We start from the raw sequence: 20,373 nt of genomic DNA, 5'->3' as shown, positions 1-20,373 counted from the left end.
GATGGCTTAAAATATTCCAGAGGTGAAATCTGCAAATTCTTAATCTTCCCCAAGTTCTACGTGTTTTCTGCAACCGATGTGCTTCCTCACATCATCTCTGTCACCATGCCCAAAACTAAAATTTGTGGCACACTGTGTGAAAAAAGCATGATGTATATCAATGTTTAATGGCAGAATGCACGGCCAACTTTTGATATATTCCAAAATAAACTTCACTTTTTGAGCAATACATTTCTTTTTCCTTGGTGGTGAAGACATTTTCAAGATCTTACATGCGATGCAGAATGGTAACTCAAATCAGTGTTGGTGATGCATGCGCGGAGCAAAATTCCAGTTAGGCCCCAGTTTCTCTCAAAAGCATTTGAAAAACTACTCTTATACATATTGATTAAAATAGGCTAAAAAGCTTGCTACCGGTCCAACTGTACCAATCGGCTGTAGTTCTACTAATATCGCGACCAGCAGTACCGGACCGTTTCGGCAACTGCCAATATCACGACTAGTGCTTAACAGGGAATGGTTATTTTATTAAAGATTTAGAATAATTGAGAATTGGAGAATTCGAGAATTTTTGGCTTGCGGCGTGAATTGCTGAAAAAGTCATAAATTCACGCCAAATTCGTGAGGGTTGGCAGCTATGCCTAGCCCATATCTCTTGGTAGTGAAGCCAGGGCTAACATGTGGAGAAATTGCTTTGATTTTACCGAGATAAAATGAACCTATACATACATGAATAATGGTAGATCAATAATGGGACAACCTAGGCCATATGGTGTTAACAACTGCAAGGCCATATTATACACCAATCATTTCATGCGATTATTGATACATTATCAGAGACTATAATGCAAACAACACACAAACATTAAGTCTACCTTCCATAGGGTAAAACTAGATAGACTGTACTCACTTTCTCAGGGCAAGGTTCAGTGACTGATGACCTTTTCCAACAGGGGTTTCAAGGGGACCTTTCAGCCCAACTTTTGTTTTTTTCATAGAATCAAATATTTTCTGCGGCAATCTAAACTTTCCATCAGGTCCTTTCACAGGAGTCACATCCACAGGATCCCAATCTACTGGAGCCTTAAAATATACACAAAAATAGTCTTGTAGATTACTGCATATTAATTTTTAACATATGATTCTCTTAAAGATAATTCAATATTCATATAGTTTCAGATAACTTTTATAGAGAAAAATTCAACAAGCCTTTCTGATATCAGTACTTGGAGACAAAAGATTTTTTTAAACATTCCTAGCTTACTTGTGTGGTTCACGGTTTCTGCAGCTTATAAATACCTTGAAACCTCTTCACAACTAACATTTTTAGCATATTTCTATTTACAGCAAATTAATTTTGATATAACTATGAATATACTATAATGTAGTTTCGTCAGAAGCAAAAGTAATTTTAGATTGAAATAATGAAAACTGAGACTAAATTTAGGCAAAAATTCACAATTTGTCATTAGATCAATTATTTACTACAAAGAAAATTCTGTCAGAAATAATGGATATTTCTTATAGTAACTGCTGGTGGATAATGAATGAACACAAAAGTTGAGTGAGAGCGAGATCTCCCAAATTATCAACTAAAATGTTATCATTTGGCTGCAGCAACATAAGGCTTTGGTAGCCAGCCTCCAAACCAGCTGCACTAATGACCTCAGCAGCTAGACAGAGGGGTGAGTCACTAAAGCAGCAAGTAGTTAAAGAGTTAAAAGTGAACACTAGACATTCTCTTTCCACAAAAAGAATGAGAAGAAATCTACAACTGAGATCAATGGGGGGCAACTAGGATCAACATGTTTTCTATTGCAACAAACACAAAAGATTCTCTACTATGCATCTTAAACACTGAAGCAGATTGCCTCCTTGCCTGGATGATGCGGCCGACTATCTTGGTAAAAAAAACTGGTCCTGGCGGATTTACTGCTTAATATGAGTCTAGTGTGAAGGCATAGAATCTTCAGACTATTGTTGAAGAGAGATCCCCAGTGCTGCAACAGATCCTTTCTAAGTGTTGATTTGCTGGGTTCATCTATCAACAGGTCAAGTAGGTCATTAAACCATGACATATGGAGCCACCGGGGGTCTGCAAGGATGAGCTGAGCAGTGGAGAGCCCAACTTAGTGGAGCACCTGTGGAATTATTTTGAAAGGTGGAAGGTGTATACATTCAGATAGTCCCACATTAGACTGAAAGCATCCACTGGCCAAGTCCCCTGATCTTGTACTGGAAAGACATAAAAGGGGCGTTTGTTGTGCAGTCTTGTAGCAAACAAGTCCACCCAAAAGTTGGAATAGTGACTGGTACCTACTGAAGCAGAGATCATTAAATGAGAACCACACAACCCGCTCTAGAGAGACAGTCCACCATGAGATTCCACTTGCCTGGAATATGAAGGACTTCAAAAGTGATCTCCTCTGAGTTGCCTATCTAAGAAGGTTCCAGACTTGCACACAAAAAGAAGGAGCAAGTCTAACTCTCTGATGCCTAACGTACACTACTATTGCTGAGTTGTCAGAGGTGATCATGGTGCAATGATGTCAAAATGAGATTGACACACTACATAGCTACAAACAATGCCCACATTTCCAAGTTGTTTATGTAATGAGTTGCTTCTTCCTGGAACCAAAATCCCTGAAAGACTACACCCTCTGGCTTCAGGTGAGCATCCCATCCTGCATATGATGACTTGGTGTACAGAAAGGTGTGGGGTTTGGAGGAAGGGGTGAATTAACTCTTTACCTTCTGCAAGTACTTGCTGCCCTGCCCACTAAGCCTGATTAGCAGCCTGCCTTCTAGCAGCTGTTTGTAGGCTGAACCCCAGAGCATCATAATGGCTGCCTGAGTGAGAGCTTCTCGAGTTAGTGCACATGCTGTCTACATTTTCTATATCAACCTTGTCCCATGCAATCTATGTAATTTAATGAAGAAAAAAATATTTTAAACACTTACCAACGTTTTGTGCCACTCATTTCCACCAACAAATACATATAATCCACATAAATCAATGTTTATATTCACATATTTATAATAAAAAATATACCTCAATATAGCTGTTTGTGTTTATAATGTATATTAGATTACTTTTCTCACCACTATTTTGCATAACAATGTGTCCACTTTTTTTACTGCAGATTTGGTAAGTTTTTATGATACTGCTAAAATAAAAAAAAAGAAATCTATCTCCCTTGCATTTTCTTCTAAAAATAAATGTCGGCCCTGAAACTGCTGTAAAGTCATCTACGTTTACCAGTCTCACATGTTCTCACCAGATCTGATCGTCAAGCGTTTCATCCTCAGATTCAGATAAATCTGAAATGTCAGACTTTTGATCACTGAGCTAAATATGAAGTTTTATGAACCAGAAACATCATGTTAACCAATTCAAAGCAGAATTTCAGTCACTAAAACAAAAGTCTATAATTGTTTTATAACATGACTGAGTGCATATCTTTGAATGTAAACTTGTTTCAGAATATTTAATACCCTTTAGCTGCATGTGCTACAATAAAGCAGCTAAACTGTCACGTAAAAGTCAAAGTGCAATATTATGACCTTTTGGAAATCGTACTATGATGGCTCATCCAACATGAGTCCATTGTAGGCACTCCACAGATCAACAAGAATTTGCAGGAATTCACAATAAGACTGGTTCTTCCCTCATTTTAAACTGCTGAATACTTAAGTCATCACAACATTCCTGAGAAACTCCAACATACAAAATCTGCTTACATAAAAAAATGTTGTCTTGGCCTTGACCTTAAACCTGATATCATGTACCAGACAGGGGATCACTGAACTTGAAACAGACCATGTCAAGATACATCCACAAGTCAAGTCTGGTTAAATCGATAATTATTACTTTTTTAAACAAGTTTTATAAACAAGAGTACCATGAATGGCATATTATATGTTTGTGCTGTGTTTAATAATGCTCTGTGATGGCACTAGGTTGGTATGGTTGATTGGAGATTATTAACTAATGGGTCTCAATGACCTATACCTTTAATAAAAGTGTATGGTCTTGAAGTAAATTTAATGTGAAGGAATCCTTATTTCCTTATTTTACTTACAATAACTCATGATCTCTGATCTTAAGAACCAACTACAGGTTTTCTGTATTACCCTGAAAACCAACCAAAGCCTGGTCAAGGAACTTACTCTAGAATAAAAGTTACTTGTCTAGACCCATCTTTTCTTTGAGCTATGACCCTAATTTTTGACCTTTTGACTCAAAATCAATATACTTTCCATTCCTTCAATATAAACCTTTTGAAAATATTGGTCAAGGTATATGGTCTAAATCTAAAGTTGTTATGCAAATACTATTTGTAAAATTTCAGTCAACAACCAGTTAACATTTATGTTTTAACCCAAAATGCCATTTGTCCACTTTCAATTAGCAACCTTCAAGTCCAATGCAGCCATTTATCATAAATTTCATCATTCTATCAATCTAACTTGCATTTGGGAGGATAATAAACCATTCTTTGAAATAATCAAAATGTAAGTTTTAAATGGCGATCAAATATTTAATTTAGAATTAAGAGATGCAACCCCTTAATTCAGTCAATGAAGTCTCTTGTAATTTGGATCTTTTTGGGAGTGCTCGAAAAGTAGTGATGAGATACATTCAACAAATTCTGTTAGTTACTAATCTAATAACAATATCTGCATATGGTGCACAAACTGATTCAAGAGGGAAAGAAGAAAGATAAATCCACTTTTTTAAGTGAATCTGGGGATGACGAAGTGTGCATTAGATAAACATAATACTTGGGTGAATACTGGTATTCAGCAGGGGTGCTGGAATGCTTTGAAGAGCAAACTTGGGCTAAAGACAATCAGATAAAGCATGGTGTTGACTTATGTTCACAAATGTCATTAAATCTTATCTTGTGTTCCAGCTTTTGACTGAAATCAACTGATCCAAGGATGTCACTGATCAACATCGGACTAATTTGTAAAAAATTTAAAAAATGGTAGGGTTTCTCATTTCAAAGGACAAATTACATAGCTCATAATGCGACGACACCTTGATGTTATCTGGTTTTAATGGAACCCAATGATAACAGGACCAATATCTTTCAAGATTCAACATTATTCAAATGATTTGGCATATATGACTATTTGCTTGTAACAGCAGAATTGGGGCTTTAGCAAATTACCTTTTAACTCCAAAGTCAAATGGTTTCTTTCATATCCAATGCATATAGTCAAGAACTGAAATTTTTGTGCAACTGTGACCTTTGAACGTTTTATCCCAAAAATCAACAGGCTTTTTCCTCACTCATATGGGAAGCCATCCATAAATATAGGTCAAGTTCTCTAATGCACAAATAATGTTATTTGGCAGAATCCATTTTCTCGTAAGTTACCTTGTCTTTTCAATCCCACAGTGATAGGCATCTTCTTTGCTAACTAAATTTATTGTGCAAAAAAATATTTTCTTCTCTCTGTCAGTGACCCTGGCTTTCAAAATTTTCATCCTGAAAATCAATAAAGTACTTCCTTACCCTAAGTTCAAACCATCAACAAAATTGGCTTACTGTAGACAGTGAAGGACTTTAATTATTGTGCAGAAACCATTTTTCTTCTTTCAGTTAAAGTGACCTTTCCCACTAACCTTTAAACCCTGAATCAACAGGATTCTTCCTTACCCACTAAACTGAGTAACCATAGATGGGGAACTTGAGTTATTGTGCAGAAACCATTTTTCTTCTTTCAGTCAGTGACCCTGACCTTTAAACTTTTTTATCCTGAAATCATTAAGGTCTTCAATACCCCAAATGCAAGTCACCCACAAAGTTTGGTAACTGTAAAATGTGTACAACTTTGGTTATTATGCAGAAATGAAATTGCTAATAAACTGATGAACAGCATCTAATGCACCATTATCTTTTAGTGGATATATAAAACCCAGCTTTTTAAGTGACATCATTCAATGTATTTTTCATATACATCTACAAATTATATTCGATAAAATCTACTGAGACTGATTTGCTACACAAAGATAAAAACAAGAGGCCCAAGTAGGCCTGATATTGCAAACTTTGTTAACATAACTTCACTGGTGACCGTTTCACTAACCAAGCTTATGAGTAGTGTAAGAACATATCCTATGTAAACAATCTTCCAAACTTTATATCATACTGATTTGTTTTGCTATTCCACTATATCCTGAAAAAATATTTTTCTAAAGATAAAGGCATAAGGAATAGTAGTCTCATGTTCATAATACCTGGCTGCTTGTCCTGACAGGTATTTTGGTCAAATAAATATCCTTCCTTTTTAATTTTCTTTTTGATTCTTATTTATTCAATTGATCTTAGCCTCAGAGTGTTATTCAGTTTTGATGAAAAAGATATGTCAGAGCTAAATTGTTTGAGGAAAGAAACGAAAGTTGCACAACATTTTTAAATTGCCTGTATTTTAATTAGGCTTGGTATTCTGCCTTATCTACATTTAAATTTCAAAATACTGATGAAAAGCGTGTTGACTGGAATGCCATCTGTTTTTGTCTATGTAGCATGTACAGCAGACAAATATTTAGGTTCAAAATCACTTGCCTTGGCATTTCTAGTAACACTTTCCCCATTTCACTAAGCTGATATACTTCAAAACTTTAAAAATCATTGTCACCATCAGCCTGTAATTGCCAAATGAAATCCTCCATGTTGAGAGTCAGCCATTTTGGGTTTTCTAGGCAGCCCCATATTTCAAACAAGCATCTGTAAACTTCTTGCTAAATGCAAGGTTCAAACAATGAAAAAATGCTTGTTCCAGGGACTAATCTGCCAATCAAATATTGTTTTAAAACCATTTATGTCAAGCTGAAGTATCCTGATGTGTAAATAGTTGTTTACTCACAGTGCAACTTATGTCATGATGAGCACTTTAAGGGTTAACAGTAAAGAAAAGATTGTGTAATATGCCAATTATAATTTTTATATGCATGAATTTAAACTAATTTGCAGAAGTTCTTGTCCAACATTGCTTTTCAAGTGTGCAAATTCTTGCAATCTCTGTTTTGTTCACAATCCTGCACCCTGACAGCAATTCTGAAGCCACTAAAATGTTCAAAATCAAGTGCCAACATATGGATAAAAGACACATGTCCATACCAAAACTTCATTGGCAATTGGCTACACGTCATAGTGCAAATGTGTGAATGTACTACTCTTGAATTATTTCAGTAGTCATCAAGGTCAATTCTATAAATATAAATGTTCTCTCCAAACATTTTGTATAACAACCAAACACTGTAAGGAACTTCTTACCCCAGCTGCATCACAAATCTTTTGAACAGCAGCAGAAATTTCTGGCCCAATTCCATCTCCTGGTATCAGGGTTACAAGTTGTCTCTACAAAACAAGACTTTTAATTATTGTTATAATCAATATCATTGTTTATAACACATTTAATTACAGTATGGCTCATGAGAGAAAGAGGATTAAGAAAAAAATTCCACTTTATCTCATGGGAATAGCTCTGCACAATTTTTTTTATAGAGACATAAGCCACAAAAACCTCAATGTGGACATAGTCATGATAAAATAGGTGTGGTTTACTATTTATGAATTTTGCAAGCATGCTCTAAAAAGGTTGAGCAAGAGTGAGGCATTGTTTTATTCATATCATTACCTCTTTCTGGAGCAATTTGTTTACTGTTTGATATTCAATTAATAATAAACATTTCCTAGTTCTAAAATGCACGATGGCTTCTGACATCCAATGACAGCATTATAGAGGCATAATTAACTGGAGAAAGCATAGTTCTGGTGGTTGCTGCATGAACATAACAAAGTCAAAATTACTGGTACAAGCTGCAGTACAGTTCATGCAATTTTTTAAAACCCTATGCATCACAGTTGGGTTTGAGAAAGAGTGGAAAAGATAAGGAATAAACCCTCTACCAATTCTCAGCACATCTGACAAAGTTGCCATAGCAACTCTTGTGGAGATTATCTCTGCACATCACGCTTTCTTGCAAAGACAATCCAATGTTGAAATAATGTGATCTTGATAATATTGGCATAGTTTACTGTTTATGACCCCTGCCAGAATGCTGTAAAGAGGTTGAGAGAGAGAGAGAGAGAGAGAGAGGCACTAATTTATCTACATTTTTCTCTCTTTTGGGAGCAATTCAATCACTTTTTCATACTGAAAAAATATGACCATTCAGTTAATCAGGCCAAGAGAAAAAATATGTATATTACAAACTGTTTTTACAAATAGGGAAGGCAGGTCATTTTTTTAAAAAACATTATATATATTTCATGTGATTATTTTGCTTTTTACCATGGGGAAAAATGTGCTAGGGTCAGCTATAAGAAACAAATATGGTCAGCTGACCAGAAACACATTTTTTCTTGCCCTTATAAACATCTCCTAACTGTAACACCTTGTAAACATTTCTTAACTGTAACAAAGATAACGTATGATAGTTTTTTTAAATCACAAATGCTTGCAAAAAGTTTTCCAAGAATTTATGTAGCTTGACATACATTATTTGAAGATAAATGCTCACATACAAATAATCTAGCAAAACAGAAGCCATCAACACGGCTTGTTTTCTTTGCTATTAACATGTTAATTTCTTGTGCGAACTGATAACCCAAAAGCACAAAAGCAGCTCCTCTGCAGGTTTGTTTTCTCTGCCATTATGTTGACAATAAACAATGTACTCATGGTTAAGTGAATCATACTGCATAATCATAGGCTATTCCATTATTTGATTCTTGTAAAAGAAAAATCAGTGATAGAAAAATGCGAACTAATCAATTCAGTTAATCTTCAAATTCCTTGCGTTGCCAAAATTAGTTATTTAAAACAAGACAATGGTATTGGTCTGCACTTCTTACAAAGATATAATTCGATCAAATGACATTATTCCATTCCTTATTTTTCTTGAAATAAAAGGTATCTTATGATGAAAGTAAAAATATCCTAGTTGGAAAAAACATTCTAATCCAATAAATAAAATGGTCAGTTCCTTATATTACACATGCAGACAGAATTGAACTAGTTAAAAGTTGTGTCTATTCAGCCTTGTGACTGTGCCACTACCACATAAGAATAAGGGATGAGCAGGGATCATCCTGGGCTTAAAAAATGTCGCAAATTGAGATTTTTTTCCCCTTATTGGCAACAAAATATACCATGTGGCAATTTTTTTGGGTGACAGCCATTTTAGCCATTTAATTTTTACATGCAATCATGAATTTGGAGTGGTGAAATTCAAAGAGACCACGAAAGGAAGCCACAAACTTGTATACACAATGCACTGGAATCTATCTTATATAAACAAATCCTTTCTTTGTATTGACAAACCCATCTCTTCAGTGCATTGTTACATCATAATACGCTTATGTTGACATCTGGCCTGAGTACTGTATGTTGTGATATACTCAGTCATGCTACCGAACTATACCTACAATCGACCAACCTCTTAAGAAGCGAACAGAAACGGTTAAAAATTAATTGAACTGGCTAATCCTTATATTTTTTTAAAATATAAAATGTACCAATAAAATAGTTTGCTGAAACTTTAGAGAAAACTGATTATCTTTGAAGTACCGATTGCTGTGTATAAATACAAAGCAAATGGAAAAAATCTCAATCAGAATTATATACTGTCAAGAGTGCAACTTTATCATGGGTAAACGTAAGTTAGACATTGCGTATTCATCATCTCGCCCTAAGAGTAAGTTAACAAAATTAACAGCATTTTGATTTAGTGCAAATTCATCAGACAACACATCATCATCATAATTTAAATTATTGACGTTTTCGCCCATACGGGCAAGTACGTCTGGTTAATGTCCATAAGCAGACTATTTAATTGATCCTGGGGGAAGGAATTAGAGCTTCATCAGACAACACTGAACTTGATGTTATACCTGACAGTCCAACATCATCTACATGTAGTAATGGTAGTAATGCTTTAAGTGCATTATGAATGGGTCAAAAGTTCCCTGAAATTTCTCAACAGCTGGAAACTTAAGCATCTGTGGCTGAGATGTGATAAAAAGTTAAAGCATATGTTCCGTGATATATGTATATATGTGAGCAGATGTTCCATGACATATGTATCATGGCACAAGTCATCAACTGATTTACAACTGTTTGTGATAATTTGACGATGGTGTGACACCCAACATGAATCCAGGAGGGGTAAGTAATACATGTATATGTTAATTTTTTTCAGTGATCTTTTACTTTTGCCATCAATCCCGTTAGGACTCCAGGGACTTAAACTACAACAAGAAATAGCAAAACAAACAAGTTTTGCATAAATGAAAATAATTTAATTTTCAAAATACAGGAGTGAAAGAATTATATTAACTTACAGAATGGTGAATGAATTCCTATTTCCTAAAAGTCCTTTCAATTCCAATAGTTTCAAGAAATCACAATACATTCTAACGAAAAATGCCCCTTCTGTGCTTAAGTTTAAAATGTACAGAAACATTTCCAAAGAATTAAAATAGTCGTTGAATAAATTTACTTAATACTGTACAGTTATTCTAGCAAAAAACAAGCTGGGACATTGAATATGAAAACACGCAGATTGGGACCTACCATCGGGAAGTTTTTTGCAACATATTTAAGCATTGTTTTCACTAAATATTCACCGATTTTTGGGATCCAATACATGTGAAATTCTCAAAGGACACGCCATTTCTCCCTGGGGAGTGTGTTACCTCCCCCCCCCCCACTGTGCCCCCATTTCATATTCTGGTCAGCTATGCCCAAACTGCACAATAGCTGAAGGTTAGACTCAAGCCTCTTTGACATACTTCAAAGAAACCGCCTGTTCTACAGTGAGTGAAAGCACTAGCTATTGACTGACAAATAAACAATGCCCTTTTTTGTTATAACTACCAATGCCTTAAATGGGTGGGAAATTCTGTTAGCACTTCAAATTTAGTCTCAAGCTACATGTGATAACTATTTCCCACATTTTATATCCCACCTTAGTTCCTTATTGTTAACTTATATATGCATATAACACTGCTTACTAAATAACATTTATTCTGAATTAGTTTTTGGGGGGCACACATGCTCTGTGATATTCCTTCTTTTAATTTAATGATGGTAATTAATGCTTATATATATGGCACATTAATGGCAGGTGTTTAATCATTTAAGATTCATTTGTGGGAATTGAGATACTAGTTTGCTTGTCGAGAAAAAAATCTACAGCATTCAGTGATCATTTGTGGGATTTAGGAAGCAATTCACTACAAGCAAAGCATGTAAGGCGTGGCAAAAGTAAATGTCTAAACTCCTGGTTGCAGGGACATCATGGTGGGGGGAAAGGCAATTTCCTCCCACCAAATTTTCATGTGTTGTAAAATTGCTATAACCTATATACAAAAATTAACAAGCCTGTCAAGCCCCCCACCCCGAAAAAAGCTGAAATGACATCCCTGCCTTGTTGACAGAGATGTACTTTGTGAAGCTAGCCTTAAAATGGGGGGAGAAGGCATTTAATTCCTGAAGGCTTGAAATCAACGGTCACATTATACATCACTTATCTTATATTGCAAAGTACGATCATAGGGTTTTAGTATTAAAATGTCATTAACTAAAGTTCCTTACAAAACTATTATTTGGAAAATAATATACATAACATAGATTTGCTTAATACCTGATGTTTCTATTTAAAAAAATGACAGAGCGGGAGAGAGAGAGACTCTAGAGGTCAGGAAAGTACATATTTTACATTTGAGAATGCATATATTTCAGGTGACAACAATCATACATATCCACTAACAGCAGCGATTTGGGATGCAAAGATCATGGAAGTAGTGCAAAACAGTCATGTTATGATTTATTTTGTAATATTATGGCTGTATTGCTTGTTGTCAATAAAGTAATAACTGTCCCATCTTTTTCAATTTTCATTGCCTATTGCATTAATAGACTCGGACTCACCCAATGTGGGTATGCGAGAAAGCTTGCCAGTAGCTTCTCGTGGGTCGGTGGTTCTTTCTGGGGTTTTCCCCGGGTTCTTCCTCCACTATTAATACTGGCCACCATGTATAGACTATCTCTTGTGCTGAAAAATGGCGTTAAACCCTATAACAACAACAACATTAATAGACTTGGAAAAATATTCGTTACTTGTTCTGGCAACATTTTTTGAAAATTGGCGACAAAATATTAAGGTTGGCAATTTTTTGGGCGACAACTTTTTAGGAGCAGTTGTCAATTTGTAATATAATTGTCTATATCTCAGAGCATTACTTTTTCTTTGGAACAGTGTGATAAATTTATGCTGATCAAATGAAGCTCAACAATGTGTGCCTCTCATCAAGTTAGTACACAAGTTTGTTCACATTTCTCTGAATAAAGTAACAGCGTAAAATCATTGCAAAAGTGAATCAACCTTTTTCAGATATTCATGTACTGAGTACACAAGACTTTTGAAATTATTTTTTTATTCTCCAAATATATGACAGAAATAAGATGACCCATTCTTCAAATGGTATCTAGATGTAAATCACTCTTGATGTCTCAGTACATCCATGGGTGGTCTTCATTCACTGTATGTTCAAATGTCAATCAGCCCCTTCACAATGGAGTTCTCATTGGCATGCCTACCAAGGTGCATTGGTGAATTGTAGGTATTTATCACTCCCCACAGTGGAGTGAAAGTGAAGGAGATAAGTTCCCCATCACAAAGCATGAGGTTTTCAAAAATCATGTGAGTTGTACAGTAACTGACCATGTACTGTTCCAAAAATATAAAGATGAATGAAGACAAGTTCATTCTCATACTGAATTTCTCTCTGTCCTGAAGAAAAGATGAAGCCACAAATCTGTGTGCATGGGTAGTACTATATCTGTAAAATTATGCCTGAAAACAGTGAAGATCAAAACTGAACTCAGTCTTCCTAATGTAAATTTCTATAATAAATTTGGCTTCAGTCCATGAAACCCTTCAAAAATCGATTAGTGTTCATGAAATTCACAACAGACATCACATGCAAGACATGAGTAAGAATTACAGTACTATAAAAAACTGTATTTTGGACAGATGTCTTAAGACCTCCCCATAACATTCCTCTATTTAGTACAGTGTTACTGTCTTGAAAAAAGTCTATTTCACAACTAGTTTGTAAAAAAAGATTAGTTAACTTACACCGCCAGAATACTTTCTTGATGATGTATAACATTTACAATTCAACTGAAATGGAAAATAGAAAAATATTTAAAATTAAAAATAAATGAGTCAAAGTCAATTAACAGAAAGAATGAGTTAACGGTACACGCTATTAAATAAAATCAGTTTAGAAAGATGGTGTTGGAGGTCAGTACTATACTGACAAGAATTAAAATCTACTTGTACCACTGGTATTATTATCAGTTAATCAGTTAGTTTGGTACAGCACATTCTTTCAATCCACATTACAAATACTGCAAAACTGTTCTGGAATGTCAAGCAAATATTGTTCATCAGTTTAGTTACCAATCTGTTACAACTGGACTCAATTATCCTTTTCAAGAAGTTGATGTGAATACAAATAAAATATTTTGTCACCAAAGATCATGGAAAAAATGTAAATTTATACAGGGTTTAGTAATTAGGGCCAGCAATGTGAAATTACTGAAATTATGTCTGTAATCATCCAAATGGCAGTGAACCTTTGGGAACCAAACCAAAGCCTAAAGTCACAAGGACAAACTTGTTAAATACTTGAGGACATACATGCACACAACACAGAAAAAAGTGTGGGCCCGGTTAATAAGCGTGGAATGGGGGGTTGCTTCTATACTGCAGTATCAGTTAATATTTCCTGGATATCCATCTTTGCCTTTTGTAATTGAACCAAAATACCTACTATTATGCAAACTTAGTTATGAAATGAGTATATATGTAGACAATTGTATTTACTGAACAGTAAACAACCTCAAGTTCTGTATGTCAGTTTAGGTTGAGCTTTTTATAAGTGGAATTTCTTCTTGTTCATACTTTTTTCCTTATTTAACTTGTACTATATTATGCATATGCTGAACACATTAAAAATGATGTGACAATGCCTTGTATATTATCACCCGAAATTGCTAATCCACGTCTGCCTAGGGTATACAATCTATCTCTAATTGTACAGACTGCTATTAGCAGATGGCTTCATATTTTCAATGACTTTAAACATATATCCCTTGCTGAGTTTCTTTACCTACTCCAAGGTGGAGGTGGAAGAGGTTTCAGTTTCAAAGGTTATAAATCCCAATTATTTCCAGCTTATTGTGAACTTTTCACATTTATTCCAAAGTCCCCATGAATAATGCCACTGTGTTAAGTTTAATTACTGCAGTAATGATGGCTTATTCGATGTTCAATCTATTCAAATTTCAGAAGCTTTAAGCAAACATATAAATTAGGACAACAGTCAATTATAGAACCAAACAATAATAATAAAAAAATAAGAAAAGCACATGAACAGCAGGTTAATAACCCAATTATATAAATTTTTTTTAAATATAAACTTAATTGCAAACAGCAATTTACTTATTTAATTATTCTGAATAAAGAGTGGTCCCAAAATTTTATTTCTCTATTTTTTTTCAGTAGTTGAATTCTAAAATCAAGGCAAACTGCAGCAATTTCAAAAATGCATATTCTCCAATGATCAATGCCTGTTTCTGATCTGGCGATATAAGTTATGTATAATGCGGATCAATAGTTATGGCTCTCTATCATTTTTGCATATTTCTCTATCATTTTTGCATTTTGCTTCTTACATAGAAAGATGCCTGTAAGCATGTCCAAGCTTATAGCTATGTGATGCTGCGATATGCACTGCGCCAAAAGAATAATCGGGAGAATAAAATGTTATCAGGTTTGTTTTATTCACCGCTAGAAACCAATTTTGCATGAAACTGTCATAACGTCATTGTGTTTTCTCAATCCATATTTCAAGTCCATAATTTAACAAGGGTTTTGGAAATTTCTTACAAATTGTCAAGGAATGAATAATTTTGTAATTTATGTGAAATATTGATGCACAAATGATCAAATACGCAAGGAATATTCAAATTTGGTGACATCATCAAAATTCACCCATTAAATCATTAATCCCTGGAGATTTTTGTCATTTTCACCTGAAATGGGAGTAGGAAAAGCATTCTGGGAGTTGCTTCTGAATACATCCAAATACATCTGCTTCCAAGAGATGTTCATTTAACCTTAAGCCTAGTAGTGCTAGAAACATCTTTTTCATTGGCTTTTGCCTCACTCATGAGCAGAATGGTACTTTTTTTTTTTTTGCTTATTGGATCCATCATTTTTGTGTCATGGCCACATTTTACTCCAAATCCCCAAGTTACCCTACTTCTTGCAAAGGTTAAACTGTATGTGGGCAGTTCAGACTGGTCTGCCTTAGATCGCAGACCAAAAAGTCTAAAATCCAATTCTGACAATGGACAATTTTTTGGTGTAAAAAAAAAAATGGGTCTCAAAAAATGTTTGTCCCGCTGTATTTTGTAATGTGAGTAGAAAGTCCAAACTATCTGGCATCATTGTAGAGTTATGTTTCTTTACTTTTCCACAATTCCACCCATTTTGGTGTATCTTAAATGACCTAGATGCTATAAAGCTTGGAAGTAGGGTGCTACCTCCTGACACATAAACATGGCACCTTGGGTTAATGAGTTAATTTAACTTCTACTCAAATGCGCTACTGGAAAGGGTGTGTGATAGGAAATAGCTTTTCAAAAAATACACTTGTTGTGAATTTAATTAAATAAAACAATCAATTTAGATGTACATCATGACCATTTCAACTTGTTACATTTAAATGTTTGGTCCCTAATTGGGAAAATACATAATTATTAGATACGGTTTGCTTTATATATCACAATTAAAAAGTTTCTCAATAAAATCAGAACTGAACCGATATGCATTTCTCCAAATTTATTGTTCACAAACTAATATCTTTCATGTTTTATAGTTTGGTTTTGTTGACAAGAAGAAACATTTTCATTCCACAAGGTGTTTACTTTCAAACACTGAAACACAACACTGACCATTAGCTGCTAGAAACTGCCATAGTTAAGCTATTTAAGTCTTCTATTCTTATTATGCTACAGAATGGGGGGTTGGGGTGGACTGGGAGAGGATATGGCTTAAAACAAAAACCATTTTTTTATGGAAAAGAATGAATAAATTTAAACATGATACAGGACCAATGTACTATTTCTACATTTAATTGAAATAGTCAACCTCTAATTGGAAAAAATAAAAATTATTTTTAGTTTTTCATATATTGTATTAACATGAGAAACTTAACATCTTTCTGTCAAAATCTGTTCAAAAGTTAGTATCTTTTAGTTTTAAGGTGTGTGGTTTTGTTACATTTTCATTCAAAAGTGTTTTTGTACATTTTGAAACAATGAAGCAAGACACTGTACAGCAACTGGTAGGAACTGTCCTTACTGACTGTTGTTGACTCCAGTCAGGAAGGTTAAGTAGCAGGTGTAGCATCTGACTTCCAAGTAAAAGTGTCTCTCTTCATTCAGTACCTAGTGATGCATGTAGATTTGTGAAAAAGTGACAATGGAAAGTAAATTTTTTCACTAAAATCACTGTGTTGATGACTTCAATGGCCAGTGACAGAATGCATCAGTCAATATAGTGCACACAATTCCAAATTAAAAAATTTACAAATTTGTTGATAAAAAATGTTATTTTCTCATTTTAAGGCTCAAGGCAGCTACAGAAGAACCTTTCTGAAGCGTAACTTGTGCACCTCTTTTGGATTTAAATATATGATGCCACATTATTCTTGTCAAATAAACTCTGGAAAGAATTATGACATAAACAGTCTTTCCCTCGTCCCTAGTTTTTCCTACTTTTTATCAAAGTACCTAATTTTTCCAAAATGGCCCTACAATACCCTACTTTTTTTTCAATGTCATGTAGAGGTTTAACAATTGGTGGGATTTTTACTCACCAATGATTGAGAGGCTTCTGTTTTTCATCTCAGTATTTTTAGCAAAAGAAATAATTGCTCTCCAGTTTCACTGAGAATCCTGTCTTCCAAGCCCATATGACTATAAGTTCCATGTAATGTAATGCATACAGTTTTGTAGGAAGACTGGGTTCTCAAAAGATTTCAAATAGGAAGTCATTTAACTTTTACCCCAAAATCTCAAGAGTCATTTGTTTTTCTAATGTCATGAGCTCACAACTGGGATTGTTCACTGCTTGTGGAGAAAACTAATTTTTTTAGAGATACACTTGGCATGATAAGAGACAAACAAGATGGAGCCCTGAGTGGCCAAGTGGTATAAAGCGCTCACCGTTATGGATCATTGCCATTTCACCTGTCTGGGTTCAAGTCTCTCGTTCAGCAAATTTGGATATGTGAGAAAGCTTGCCAGTAGCTTCTCATGGGTCGGTGGTTCTTTACAGGGTTTTCCTGGGTTCATCCTCCACCATTTATATTGGCTGCCATATAAAGCCTATCTTGTGCTGAAAAATGGCATTAAACTATACAACAACAAGACAAACAAGACGACAATAAAACTGACATGGTTATTACTGATTTTTTCACAAGCCTTTTTCTTTCCTATTATGTATGACTGCAAAGATGCTGCCAGGATTTTATCTAAACAGAGGAGCTCCACCCTTGTCAACAAAATAAATGGGGAGTAGCCAAAACAGGAGGGGGAGAAGAAAATGTCCAAAGTTTAATATTTAACTAACACTTCCATATCTGTCTTTCTTTCTGCTATCCTCTGTTGATGCACTAATGAAATCAAAAGATGTTGCATTAGTTGTATAAGCATTTATCTGTTGATTGCTTATAAACTTAATCAGTTCCTTATCTGTGTGTAAATAATGCTCAGTGCTGAAATCCTGCCTGCCCTCCACTTCACAGTCTGCTGTCTGAAAGGGATACTTCTGCTCCAAAATAAAATGTTTCACTAATATAAGCTGTACAAAAGTTTCACTTTCTTGAATCAGTTCTTGACTACAATGCAGATTTCTTATCTGTTCCAAAATGCTGTATTAGCATTTCAAGTCCATAAATGCCAGAGTCTGCTTGTTCAGACAGATGTATTTTGCATATAGATATATTCACTTCTTAATTTCATTTTTTTATCCTTATTTATTCAGTTTATCTTAACCCTATTAGGACAATATAGCTTGTTAGCACAAGATCCCACATTGCTAAATTGTTTGAGCAAAGAAATGAAAATTACAGTCTACTTTTAAATAACCTGTATTTGATTAGGTTTGGTATTCTGCATTTTCTATCTTTAAATGCAAAATACTTCTAAAGGAGGGTGTGTGTGACTGCCATGCCATCTATTTATGTCCTTCCAGATTCTATATCACACTCATATTTTACACCATTTTCAGGATCAAAATCACTCACTATTATCTCCATTAACACTTTCCCATATAATTATTTTGGATATGCTTCATAACTTTAAAAATCTATGTCATCATCTCTATCATCAGCCATTTGGAGATTTCTATGTAGCCTTTGTTTTAAACACATATCTGTAAAACTTCTTTGATGCAAGGTTCAAATTACAAAAATAATGCTATTCCAAGGCCCAATGTGTTAATCATATTCTGTTGAACAATGACTGATGTCAAGCTGAAGAACCCAGATGTTTAAACAGATGCCTACCAGAAAAAAGACGGATGTCACAACAAGAGCTACGATGACTCAAGTAAAAGGACTTATGTAACGACAATCACTGTAAAGCTGAATGATTCAATAAAAATTACACACTGCACATAGTATATTTTCAAATGCATGATTTTGAACTTCTTTGCAAAAGTTCTTGCACAACAAACATGGCAACAACCCTTTCTGCCTCAAAGTTTAAAGCACTTTTTTGATGATTGGAATGGATCTCAGTTGCAAACAGGTTTGATTTTCCAGCATTCTTGTGTCATTCACACATCATCACTCCATTTCAAAATTTTAAAGCATTTTCGACCCACAGAAAAACTGACTTTTCCACCTGGCATACAATTTTCAAGCAACATTTGGAGATTTACTCTCCTTCTCAGAGCTGACATAAACTTTGCATTTCTTTGGAGTCTGTGAGTCAGACAATTCATCATTGGCAAGTTGTTTCTCAGAGTATGTTAATAACATTTTTGTTCATATCACATAACTATCACATTGACATGCACTCTCTGCTTGATGAATCTAGCTTTCTACAGGGTGCTACAGCAGCAACAGGTTTCTGGTCTTGTTCTCAGAGTAAGAATGTTAAGAATTATATATCATTTCATTTTTCTACCAACATTACATTACTTTCATTTAATATTTAAAATGTTTTCTACACAACATTGGAAATGGGATTATTGTTGATATCACACAAGTATTGAACCTCTAGCTACGGACATGTAGGTTGTAAAATTTAGGTTGTCATGTGACTAGCAACACAAATTGCGAGAATGAAGTCAAATTTCATCAACACTGTACTTTCAATGTTTCCTTTAAGGGTTGCAAGACTGCATGTCAAAAATACTTCCAGTGTCAGAACTGGGGGCCAATTTTTTTTAAAAATATGCATAAATGAGGGTAAAGGAAACAATGAGTTTCATCTCATCTGTCAGTGGATTAAACGCATAGTGAATATTGTACTTGTAATTTCTAATTAAATAAATAATCTTCCATTCAATTTCATGCTGGTATGGTTCACTGTAAGGTCATTCAAGCTTGCTAGACCCACAAGTAAGCAGCTACTCTATGGTGCCACTCTATGGTGGCAGCAAAATGTTCAAACTTTTCAATAGGCAATTGGCTCCAACCCCACACCCCAAATTGATTGTAAGTGACAATGACATTTGCTTTACTCGTCAGACCTGCCTCTGACCCTTCCCACTTCATTTCTGATATTTCGACATTTAAATATAGGCACTATTTAAATTTGTTATGGACAGCAAGCACAAAGATGATTATGCCAGAGACGCTGAAGTTCTTAACACTTTCCTAACTTTGGTCTTACATTCCTTTGAACATATACATACAAGAGTTACATCTTTACAGTTTGTTCATATTTTTTAATAAATATTAAAACTAGACTGTTCTAGAACTGGACAAGGACAGTAAGCAGTCTTGTCTCAGACTGGTTGTTTACATCGACAGCTTCCATTTGGTTTGAAACGCGAACAAGATAGCAATGTTAGGGGCCAGCTGGCGACAATCAAGTATGAAATTCTGAACTAATGAATTAAAAAACTACGTTTTGTTTATTTTCTATATCCTCGGTATTTTTCGTTCTTAAAATCGGTAGGGCGGTACAAACAAACGGGAGGGTAAGTTAGTATAGTCGGAGATCGGGCACGTGTGACCTTGTTATAAGTTGTTATAACTG

At 34.8% G+C, this 20,373-nt stretch overlaps 1 protein-coding gene across 2 annotated transcripts in view; it reads right to left on the bottom strand.

The window, feature by feature from the left end:
• LOC149801436 (isocitrate dehydrogenase [NAD] subunit alpha, mitochondrial-like) overlaps positions 1 to 20,373 on the bottom strand; it is a 56,648-nt gene that overhangs the window by 36,020 nt on the left and 255 nt on the right. The window contains exons 2-4 of one of the 2 annotated variants that reach the window (XM_089955561.1): positions 13,163 to 13,207; positions 7,290 to 7,373; positions 911 to 1,083 (exon numbers count right to left, since the gene is read on the bottom strand). In XM_089955561.1, the coding sequence (XP_089811687.1) occupies positions 911 to 1,083; positions 7,290 to 7,373; positions 13,163 to 13,207 (302 nt within the window). The remainder of the gene's footprint in view (positions 1 to 910; positions 1,084 to 7,289; positions 7,374 to 13,162; positions 13,208 to 20,373) is intronic. The other variant, XM_089955562.1, reaches the window with a different exon arrangement.

Source organism: Sinohyriopsis cumingii, chromosome 4 (assembly GCF_028554795.1).
Source record: "Sinohyriopsis cumingii isolate HCF-2022 chromosome 4, ASM2855479v2, whole genome shotgun sequence".
Classification (NCBI taxonomy): Eukaryota; Metazoa; Mollusca; class Bivalvia; order Unionida; family Unionidae; genus Sinohyriopsis; species Sinohyriopsis cumingii.
This window is presented reverse-complemented; position numbering and strand designations above follow the sequence as displayed.